We start from the raw sequence: 12,258 nt of genomic DNA on the forward strand, positions 1-12,258 counted from the left end.
TTTATTGAGTTTTAGGCGTTGCATAAGCTGTTTGCTTTTAAAATTATATAAAAACATAATTTAATAATACACTTTTAAATGTTTCCGAATTTAAAGAAATGCATAAAGGAAATTTTCGATTTTAAGGAAATTAATCTTTACTAAGCTATAGCAGTTGTAATTCATTATGCAAATATTATCTCTGCAATAGTTCTAAGGATATCATATTCTGATTGAATAATCAGAGATAACCTATTCATCGGCAAGATTCCTTGTATTTCCATCTTCTCTGCTATGATTTCGGGCACAAGCATCCACTTCAGCGCTTAGAGTAAAGTTCATCATCTTTACTTCCATATGACACTGCGGATCTAAAATACGGCCAACACTCCTTCTCGTGCAGTCTAGTGTGTCAAATCCCTTTAAAAACCGCGTGGTCTACGGAAGTCCAGTTCGTGTGTTTTGTGAAGAGGGGTGTCCAAAAGCACGTGTCTGGGCGCGGCAGCGCAAGTGCGCGCCACCGAAAAAAGCATCCCCTTCGTATTCGCGAGTGGCCGATGGCTGAAGCTCTCGTCCAATCAACATCGAAGTCCTCCCGCAGTAGAAGCGAAGAGCTCGAGGCCGGAGCACACTCCCATCAGATAGGCGCAAAGGAAGAAGGCATTCTCAGACTCTTCGGACTTGGAGATCGGCGATGCTATAGTAGTAACCAAGGCAACGCATGTCGGAGTGAACGCACACACATCCAACGTGGCGGGCCCACCGATTCTTTGGGATCACGTGCTCTTGCAGTACGGCCGTCCCGTGCCCCCTCGAGAGATGACCTCAGCGATGGTCATGCCTCCCCACTGCAAGACCGAAACCAGAACTGAGCCCAAGAAACTCGCAGGTAAGCCCGCTTTTAATCTCGCCTGCTCCGAGAGGATCGCGGTGGTGTAAATGTTACAATTTCTCCTCCACTGGGTTCTGGTAGAACTATAACGGGGTGAATTCAGCGAGCGTTACGCTATGGCAGGTTTGTTTTCAATTTACAATTTCTCTGAATTTAGTAGCTTCTATTGCCTACGAAAAAAAAAGGAATTATCAAATGTCGCTTTTTCCTAGTTTTTCCTTTAAGTAATCGTAATTTTACTACTTTATTGCGTAAATAATAATAGCAAGGTAAACGCAAATATTTCATTTATACGATGCTTTATATGATGCTTTATAAGATGAATAGACGTCCGGCCTGAACAACGGAAAATGTGCTTATTATTCTCGACTTTTAAATGTATTATTAACGTAGTATTTCAAAGTTTTAAATATAAACGTAATTTTCTAAATGTAAAAAGTGCATTTTATTCTCTTCGTACTTAATGTATTTTGTTTAATTCATGGATTCATTGCGCACTGTTTATGTAGTAGGTCAAAGTTTAGATCTGGTCTGGTTCATTTTTATTGAGTCAAATTCCCTTGACCACCAGTCTCTTAGAAACAAATGGCTTTGTGAGCAGATGTTCGAAATTATTCATTGCTCTGAAAATAACGCATTAACAATTTTCTGTTCCTTTATGCATGTAATTAAACTAAAAACTTTTAGACAAAAAAATTAAATAAATAAATAAATAAAATGCTAGATGTTGAGTTTTTTATTTTGCCAACTCAAAATACTTGATGTTGAATTTTTTAATTTAACTATTTGCGCAGGATAGCTGCCATAGATTTCTAAATAAATAAAATTCTTTAGGTCTCTAAATGTAAAAAAAATAATTTATTGACATTTAAAATAAAATGCTTTGCCGGAATATAAAATAAGTATTAATCACTTCGTTCATTTAGCGTGTGTTTGACAAAATTTCGTGAATGCAGAATAAAATCTTAGTTCAGAATTAATAGATCATTGGACATATTCCAATTTTTTTCGTAAATTAATGAATTTCATGTCTTCTTTTGTAAAACCCCAAGGACTTCTATTGTTGCTCACGTTAGTGAATAAAAATGAACTTCTTGATATAAACCGTAAATAGAAACAAGAATACTGAGTGCATAATGTCAGTTTAACATTTATTTAAAACCATTGTTTTATCTTCGATATGGTAAACTTCTTTTATTTTCAAAATCTTATTCCTCAGAGCAAAATAATTTAAATGTTATAAATTTATATAGCATGCTCAATACTATAATTCTTAATCATTCAAAGGTATGATTCTACTGATTTAATTACAGTTAAAATTCACATCACTAGTCTGATTCAGGGATTATTGGCATAATCTATAACCACTTGAATTATTTTTAATTCTGGTATGTAGTGGAACTGCGCCCTTAAAATTTAGAGTGCATAAGAAAGATAGCTATATCACAATCTGTGTTTAAAAAGTAAAAACACGAAGGTAATAATTTTACACTAATATATCGAAATTCTCTTTATAAAGAAATTATATGTTATTTGGGCGCCTGGAACTATATATTATTTGAATGATAACTGTCTCATATATAACTTATTTTACTTTAATTAAAAAAAGAACATTAATACGTCTTTTCAAAGGAGTACGAGTATTAATTAAGACCATATTACTTCAAAATTTGAATATAAGGTATTAATTAACCCTTGATATGTGGTTGTCTGAAACCATTTATTTAAAAAATAAATTCATGAAATGATCACTTACCATACTGACAGAAGGAATATGCTTCTTTTTCTATTAATACATATCAGCAATTAGCTTCATAAATTTATGAGTTAAATAAAATTGATTGTTATTTAGAATTATTTTACAAGTGACACAAAAGCAATGTATTCATGTTTTTAAATGTGTAGTCGCTTAACTATTGAAAAATTGCAAAAGACAAATAATTACGATTTATTTAGAGCCCTTCCTACAATTTAATGAAATTTGCTTTTAATCTCGCTAGAAGAATTTTTTAAGAAGCTTAAGTATTTCGTTCGTATAAGATCATAGTTAAATACTTATGAAATTCAACTGAATTTTTACATTCTAGTCAAAAATTGTATCTAATTTTTGATTTATTGTTTCCCATTTTATATTTAGCCTGGCAGTCATCTAAATATATATCTATCTGCATATATTGAGAGAGTTAGATATAAATAACCATAAAAGAAAATTATCTTCTGTTGCTTTAACTTATTACCGCCCACCAGCAGCCGAATGGTAAAGTCGCTGAACACTGGTAGTTCGGTCCGAGGTTCGAATCCCGCGAACGGGCTGGCTGCATGAGTGTTTTCGTGCTTTTTTCCATGTGTAGCGTGTATACGAGCCAGTTTTCCTTAGAAAGTCCTCCACGAAGGCATCCCTCCCTTCAGGCAGATAGCCCTCGAGGCTTTGCCATAATCACACACACACACACACATTTAACGTATTACCAGTTTTTAACTATATTATCGCAATTTAAAATATTTCTTCTAAAGACGGAGTTTTTAAAGGAAATCGATTCACGTTTGGACTTCTGGAAAATTTAAAATTTAATAACAAGAGACTTAAATATTTTGCTTGCTGGTTTGAATATAAGTATTACTAGACTTTAAATATTTATTATTAGAGAAAAAAATATCTGAAAGCATGATAGATTACGCAATTTGAGGAAAGAAACGACATTTTGGACAATTTTAGACAATTTGTCTATTTTTAGCTCACAATTCTTTCAAAATCTTCTGCGCACTAACACTGATGTGCTTGATTATAAACGTAATCATAGTTTTGTTTGCATAATTTTGAAATTCATTTTAAAAAAAGGAGGTTTCAAACAACTGAACTCGGTAAAAATTTTATTTTTTTTTTTCCTTTCTCCATCCAACAGCAAGAATTTCTCAGCATAAAAAAAAAAAAATTGGATAAATGCCAAAAGGTAATAAACTTTACGAAATTGCACCAAAATATCATTATTTTCTACAATGATGTATAATTTCACACCTGTTATTTTTTTCCCTCCTATAATAAAGCACAGAAAATTATTTTACATTCATACCCCTAAATAAATTGGTTTAAAAAAATGACGAGAAGTAGTTGATTGGACAAAATTTTACTGTGCCACTTGTTCTTAAGTTTCAGTCATGATACACCAATTAATGTAATGAATAATTTTCATTTTGTACAAGGAATTTGAAACCTCACGGTTTGGGCAATATTTTGTGAACCTTCTGGATATGTCCAAATACACATGTCTATGCCTGTTATCGTAAAACAGTCTAAAAATCCAGTATAAGGATGAATATTTTACTTTAATTTAATATAAGCATTTGCTAAATGAAAAGGAAAATAATTGACGGTTTGTATTTGAATTTTACAGTTCAGTGGACGTTGAGTAATAAGATTTCAAAAAGCGGTAACTCCATCTTTGGGAGAAAAGTAATTTTTATAATTAAGTCATTTTTATGTTCTAAATGGCATTTAGGAAAAATAATTTAATTTTTGAATACAGCGCATTCTAATTGTAAAATAAAATAATCAAACTTTCATGTTATATTCAACATAAAAAATAACTTTATAGATATTTTGAGTTATGTTTTTAATTTTACGTGTACCCTTGTGTTAACTTATTCTCTCACCTAATTAATATGCGCGTTTTCTCGGTCGTTATGCCCTTACAAATGCATTAATAAAAATTACGTTCATATTCTTTTCTCCATTCTTTAGCTGTACGTGTTACTTATACCTTTTTCTGTATTTCCTTCTATATATTGATATTATTATAATAATTTTTTTAACTGTATGAAGGTTCTGTTACGTATATTTCTTTGTTATCTTCTATCTGTACGTATGTATCTTTGTGTATACTAGTGTGTACTCCTACATGTATGAACATACTAGCAACAATTTTTGTGTTTTAATTACGTAATCATAAAAAATAAGGTAAAAATATTTTAAATTGTAATTTTAATTTTTCGTGTACCCTTGTATTTATTTCCTCGCCCATCTAATTAACCTGCGTGTTTTCTCGGTCTTTATTCCCGTATATGTGCATCAATATTGTATTCCCTATTCCCGTATTCGTATCTCGTATACGTGCATCAATATTGTATTCCCTGTTCCCGTATTCGTATCTCGTATACGTGCATCAATATTGTATTCCCTGTTCCCGTATTCGTATCTCGTATACGTGCTTTGTTTCCGTACGCGTGCATCAATATGTTCATATTCATACAATTATAGTTATGTAATTAGTTTAAACTGATATTATGAAAATAGTGTTTTTGGTCTATTTGCCTCCTTGGACGATATCTTGGTCATCTGAAAACACCGTTTCATCCGAGATAATATCCCGGATGAGACATAGCCGTTTCCCGCTGCTGATTTGGATATCTTTGAAGAACGGGGTATTTAAAATCTGTTATGCCGAAAGTCTTCTCGAGACATAAATGGCAAGGCAAGGGGGGATGTTACGGAAAATATATGAGGAAGAGTTCAGACACACTGTTTGCTACATGTGAAAAGCGGAAGTCTTCGAAACCCGAATCCCATCATTTTTAGCTTCCCAATATATCTGTGCCGCTAAAAACTCATTTAATAAATGCTATTTTAATAAATCTAAATAACACACTATAGATATAAAAATACTTGAGAAAATGTTCTTTTTTAAATATATGTGTTTTTCCAGCGAAACAAACAAAATTTTCAGTTTTCTGTTGGTCGCAGAAAGAGAATAATTCAGTCAAAAACGCCATCCGCTCATTCAGTTCATTCCTCTCCCTCATCTAAATTCCTTTTATTATTAAAACAGGTCAGAACAGCAGATCATCCGAAATTGGTGTGCAGAAAACCGGATTAGAATCTGTGTTTAAAAACCAATTTTCCCACTGTCCTTGAATAATTAAGTGCGCTAGCTATTAGCATTAGAGTTTGGTAAAAACATTTAGTAAAAGCACAGTAAATTAAAACAAAATTTAAGAACTGATTGTTTATAATTTGGCCCACCAGCGGACGAGTTGCTGAACACTGGTAGTTCGGTTCGGGTTTTGAATGTTGGCGACCAGGGGCTGCATGGGTGTTTTCGTGGTTTTCTCCATGCGTAGCGTATACGAGCCCGGTATCTCTTAAAATGTCCTTCACGAAAGTATCCCTCTCATTGGGTAGACAGCCCTCGAGTGCTTCGTCGTAATCAAATAAACCAAATAAGCCAAAACTTATGATTTCAGTTCCCCAACTTTCCCAAAAATTGCGACGCTTCTTCACTCTTAAAAATGCAATAAAACCGGTTTAAATAGAAGTAGATATTTCAAATTTCGAATACATAAATCTTTAAATGAGAAATGAAACAAAAATGAAGATATTTTTAGTTTTTTTTTTCTCTTTTATCAGTGATGTTTATATGCATAAAAGTTATGGCTTATATGCATGACGACAGATGATAAAGGGACGCACATTAGCATACTGCAAGTATAATGTCCTCTGCTACAGATGAACCTCCGATACTTTTCGTCATTTAGAATAACATATAGTGAAGTTCCATTCAAATTTGTGTAATGTAGTTTAAGACAGTACACGAAACAGTCTGCCTGTGTTGGCTCAATGACGTGTATTTAAACGTCAGTTAACAAGTTAGCTAAAGCCTAAGTAAAACTTTGGAAGAGCTGTTGATAATAAGCAGTTGGTAAGCGAGGCTTTGAGAAGCTCTAAATTCATCAAATTCTCAACTTAAATGCTCAACAGCTAATTTGCCTTCTGGTAAGGACTACAGGAATAAGAATCTAAAATAAATAAGAATTTAATGCAAATCATAATATCTGGTTAATTAGCATAAAGCCTTAAAGCACTAAAAATGGAAACAAAAATATAATATTCAGCAGCCTGCAATTATTTTTTGCGGAGATAGTTGGTTTTTGTAAGCACGTGCCACTTAATTACTTACTTTGCATCATCTTCCGAGTGGTAAAATCTCACACATTTTGCGACCAAATTGCAGTTATTCTCTGTCAAAGTTCTAATTTACATCTTTATGTACTTCTAGAGATTCGGCTCAGAATTCGGCAAAATTCCAAAGTCTTGAATTATTTTGTCTTTCATAAAAATCGGGGGAATACTAATTTCAGGGATTTAAAATGAGGTTCAGTTGGGGACGAAATGTTACTTAACTGTTAGTTCACTTGGAGTAATGATTTAGGGTAGCATAATCAGCAAATTCTTGCCTCCGAAAACTGTAGCGCAGTCACCTTATCTTGCACAAACCACTGAGCTCGCAGTTACACCTATTTAATGAGTGAACTGATCCCCCTTCGCACGTTATATCTCAACGCAGAAATTAGTTTCTACTCAATTAACCCCAAGTATTCATAGTATTAACTATAATACATAATCGTAAGCCGTTATGGTTTACACACGCATATATATATATATATATGTGTAATAAAATAAAATGATGAAAAGCTGTGACTGTCTTATTTTGATATATGTAATAAAAAAAAAAAGGCTTTGCAGTACTGATGGTGTTAGAACGCAGATTGTTGAATCCGTAATGAACAGCGAGAATTTTGATGTCGCGGACTGCTAAAATACCAATCCACAATTAATAGGAAAACTGGCAGCAGAGGCGGATTAAGTCTGCATTTTATTTCAGTAAACATGTTGCGGCCACAAACAAGTTGTCTCATTATTTGTGCCTATTTCAAGACGTGTACATTTATGATAACGTTACAGTACAAAGGAAGCAGCAGCCAGCAGACCAGTCAGAACGAACAGTAACCGAGCAAGTGTATTATGTTCACGATGGAATTTTAATTCAGAATGAAGTAGTTTTAGTCCTCCTTCCATTTTGATTGGATAATTAATACTGCGGTAAAATTATTATTTGTTTGAGTTTTAGTTCTATTTACATTGTGAGGTTCCAACCTTTTGTCTAATAGCTAAATGTGTAGGAACCTCATGAACAGATAAGCGAATAATCGCTTTAGCTCTGAAACGGAAACTTAAAACTCAAGAAGGGTTAATTACCCTTTATTTCTCAAAATAAGAACTTAACAGTTGGCTCCTTTCTCAGAGCGTACAGAAAAGCCTCCACTTGGGTTTGAACTCAAAGTAATAAGAAGTAAAACTTAACTAATGCTTAAATAAAAAAATATAGCCGAAGCTATCAAAATTCTAAGTATTTGGCCCCTAAATATCAAATAAGCTGGCGAAGCTATCAAAGGGCCTGAGATACGGCCGAGCGTAGTACTAGCTTAGAGAGACGTAGCCAAAAGGCGAACGCGCGCTAGTTAGAAACTCTGGCTCTCTAACGAAGTCAATGGAACTTCGACTTAAATAATGCTCTTACTCATTTGCATTAAACGCGATTTCTGATAGGAAACTGTAAGCTGAAATTAGGAAGGACAGGAGAGTAGCATTAACTAAACATAACTGTTAAAAACTTAGGACAAACCTTACAGCATCATAAGAATTACGTAAAAATTATATGACATGGATTAGTCTCAAAATGAAAAACTACAAATAGAAATTACTATTTCTAGAATATAGAGAGAAAATTAATTTGCGTTGCTAATTTAAAATATAATTTAACTTTTAGATATTTTTATATTTTTCGTACACACACATACAGGGGTTGGACAAAAATATGGAAACACCTTTAAAAAAACATGTTTCTATGCTTAATATGGTGTAGGAAACCCGTTGGCATCCAAAACAGCTTGCAGTCTTCCCGGAATGGATAAATACAGTTCCTGTATGTTTGCCAAGGGAATATTATACCATTCTTCCTGCAAAGCGGTGGCAAGTTCAGATAAAGATGTTGGCGGTGGATAACGAGAACGAACTTTCCGTTCCAATGTAGACCACAAAGGTTCGATAATATTCAGGTCTGGTGACTGTGGTGGCCAGGGGAGATGGGACAACTCATCCTCGTGCTCAGAAAACCAGTCCTGGACAATGTGAGCTGTGTGAACAGGGGCTTTGTCGTCTTGGAAGACACCATCACCATAGGGGAACAAAGTTTGTATCATGGGATGAACTTGATCGGCCAAAATGTTCACATAAGTCTTGGCAGTCATGTGCCCTGACACAGTTATCATGGGGCTAGCAGAGAACCACGATATGGCTGCCCAAACCATAACAGAACCCCCGCCATGTTTCACTCTTGGCAACAAGCAGTCTGTATTATAGGCCTGAGATGGCGTTCTCCAGGCGTAAACTCGGCCAGAAATGGGAAACAATGTGAAAGAAGACTCGTCAGACCATATTACTCGCTTCCACTGCTCTATAGTCCAAGCTTTATGACTTAAACACCACCTTTTCCTGTTACGGGCATTAGCATCACTGATGAGTGACTTCTCAATTGCAGCACGGCCAGCAATTCCCTGTTTATGAAGCTCCCTTCTAATTGTTTTGGTACTCACAGGGTTAGGTAACACAGCAGTCATTTCAGCAGTAACTTTTGCAGCTGTGGTCTTCTTATTTTTCGTCACAATTTCCCTTAATGATCGTCTGTCAAGATCACTCAGGACACACTTTCGTCCGCGCTGTGATTTATCAGATAATGTTTTTCCGCTTTTCAAATATGCGGAATAAATCTTCGATACAGTACCTCTTGAAACACTAAACACCTCGGCTACCTTGCTTACGGAAGCACCTACCATACGTGCTCCAACAATTCGCCCACGTTCGAAGTCTGTTAACTCTGACATAATGCAATGACAACCTCACATAACAGTACTCCGACAACAACTGAACTGTTTAGCACATTTACGAAGTTGTATAGGTGGCGTAAGTAGACAAAAACGCCAGCGCCACCTAAATATTTCATTAAAATCAATCTTTCTTTTCAAACATGCATTTCAGAAGGTGTTTCCATATTTTTGTCCATCCACTGTATATATAGAGAGATAAAGATATATTTCCCGATGTGCATCAATATAGTTATCTAGACAGATATAGAGATATAGGTAGATAAATAAAACGATAAGATATAAATGATAAAGATTTACTTAAAACCTCTACCCCAAGCTGTCCATTCGATTTTAGGCAAATGTCTAAAATGTCTATTCTTGTATGAATAGTTCAGGATTTACAATAATTTACAGATATTATCTTAAAGATTCCATTTCATTTAAATTTATCTATTTAAAACTTCAGCTATATGCGAATCGATGTTGCCCACATAAAAAATAGTTACTTTTCATTGTGTAACTTACTAAATAGTAGCGTTTAAATTTCTATGCTGTGTTTGATCTAAAGCGAGGCTTGGCTGAAAGGAAAAAGAAAGGGAAAGGAAAAAAAAGAAGGCTTAAAAAAGAATTAAAAATGCTTTTTGAGTACCCACAGAATGCTTTCTTAGAAATAATTTGATAACGTCTTGACAAAAAATAATGCACATCCAAAGAATTATGCTTTTCATCTGTTATTTAATTTTAAATGACTACATATTTTTTGCTCAGTCAAAAGAAGTCTTTAATATGCTATCTTATATATGACGCATTTCACCACTTTTTGTAAGACATTGTGTTTACTGGAAGCACTCATTAAATTTTGCTTAGAAAGATTTTTTTTCTCGAGTTGCAATTATAAAAATGACAAATGCAAGGCATGAGCATTTCTTTTTCTGTTCTAATTATCATTTGCATAGACGCAGAGTCAACATTTCTGGAAACTTTAGAAAATCATCAAAAATAGATATGTTCTTACAACTAAATGCACGAAATACATCTAAAATTCCTCTCACGTAGCTGTTTTTTAATCGCAAGATCAGAAATGATAAAATCATAATGATCATAAATGTTCATACTAAGTTTGAATTAAATATTTATAAAATTATTTAAAAAGAGCCATGCATAATTATACAATAAGGTAAAATCTTAAAATATTCAACTATAATTTAATATATTGGAAATATTTTATTTTTTTTGTATGGTTTAAAATCTTTGCGTTATCTTAATTCCAGCATTTGCAAATAAATATATATCCTATCACGGCTGAAAAGTATTTTATGAAGATTATACAAACATTTTAAAGTTAAGAATTTTAGCTCATTTTAAAGAATCGTTGCAATAAAATTAGAAAATTGGTTTCAGGTTCGTTAATTATTTGAATATATACAACAACTTATCTTACTAGAATCCTCCGAGCACATCCTTTCATTTCATTTCGTTTGTTTCAGTAGCTAAAGTAAAAATAATGAGATGAACATAAGCTTAATCATTATATATTTCTACTACAAAATTGCGTTCCTCCATTTGGTTATTAAGTGATTTTTAAACGCTGTACGTTATATAACTTTAAAATACGAAGCATGATCACCCGAAATTCCTACCTGTCGAAAGAGTTCCATTTCTATTTAAGCGAATCCATAATGAATTAAAAAAGTAAAATATTTACATCATGACATTTTTTCTCTTTTTAAGTAAATAACAATTTATGAGGATACTTATTCTTGTCTAACTCTAGGGCTTTTAATTTAATCAAGAACAAGTCCAAAGGTATTAATTACATTGTGACTTGTACTAGTCCATTAATATGAGACAAAAGTAAACAATTATATATCCGAAATATTTCACATATGAAATTCGATATTTATATACACGATCTTAATATAAACACTGAAATGAAATTCAACTAAAATAATTAACAAAGCCTCACTTTAAATACTTTCAAGTATGAGTCTAAACGCGATTATTAGTGATGCCTATAATAAAATTAATAGCAGCATTCATCAGTAACACGCGCCTTAATTTTCTGAAGATCCTTATATATCTTTACCTATATTTTGAGTAAAGTATGATTCAAGGCAATCACCTTTCGTATTTAATTCAGTGATATAGCAAGCAAGATTATTTTTATGTGTTTCATATAGGTAACGTTAATTAAAATGTTAATCAAATGTCCGTTTTTATGTCCCAGAAGTAATTCTCAAAACAGACAGTTGATCAGTCTTATAGTATTATCTAAAACAAAGTTTGCTTTAAAGCTTGGCAGTAATCACTTACAACGAATTTAGGTTGAATGTTTATGAACCATAATAATGATTTTATGATAATTTCGGCATTCCATTAAACTAAATATTACATATCATAATTCTTAGCACATTTCTTTAATTAATTCGGATTGAATTGACCATCTAGTTGTTATATATCTCAGATAGGTGTCGTTGTATTTCATGATATTTACCTAAGTAATTAAATGCTTTAATTTATGATAAATTGATCAACGGAAAAAATATGCAACGTTTTTTTCATCAAATGAAGCTTAGACTAAATTGCGCATTGTTTGTGTAATGATTAAACATAATAAAATGTATGTCCATTTAATAATAAAATATATGTCCATATAAAAAAAGATTTTAAAAGGAACTATTCAAATTTGA

The 12,258-nt window shown here is 33.0% G+C and overlaps 1 protein-coding gene across 4 annotated transcripts in view; it reads left to right on the plus strand.

The window, feature by feature from the left end:
• The first annotated feature begins 581 nt into the window (after positions 1–581).
• Positions 582–12,258, plus strand: part of LOC118180861 (cytotoxic granule associated RNA binding protein TIA1-like) — a 554,155-nt gene continuing 542,478 nt past the window's right edge. For 3 of the 4 annotated variants that reach the window (XM_085810190.1, XM_085810192.1, XM_085810193.1), the window contains exon 1: positions 582–868. In XM_085810190.1, coding sequence (XP_085666316.1) covers positions 799–868 — 70 coding nt within the window. In that variant the 5' untranslated portion in view covers positions 582–798. The remainder of the gene's footprint in view (positions 869–12,258) is intronic. The other variant, XM_085810191.1, reaches the window with a different exon arrangement.

The sequence above is a fragment of the Stegodyphus dumicola genome, chromosome X2 (assembly GCF_044657685.1).
Source record: "Stegodyphus dumicola isolate Sdum_Otavi_A_Nest chromosome X2, ASM4465768v1".
In the NCBI taxonomy this organism is placed as follows: Eukaryota; Metazoa; Arthropoda; class Arachnida; order Araneae; family Eresidae; genus Stegodyphus; species Stegodyphus dumicola.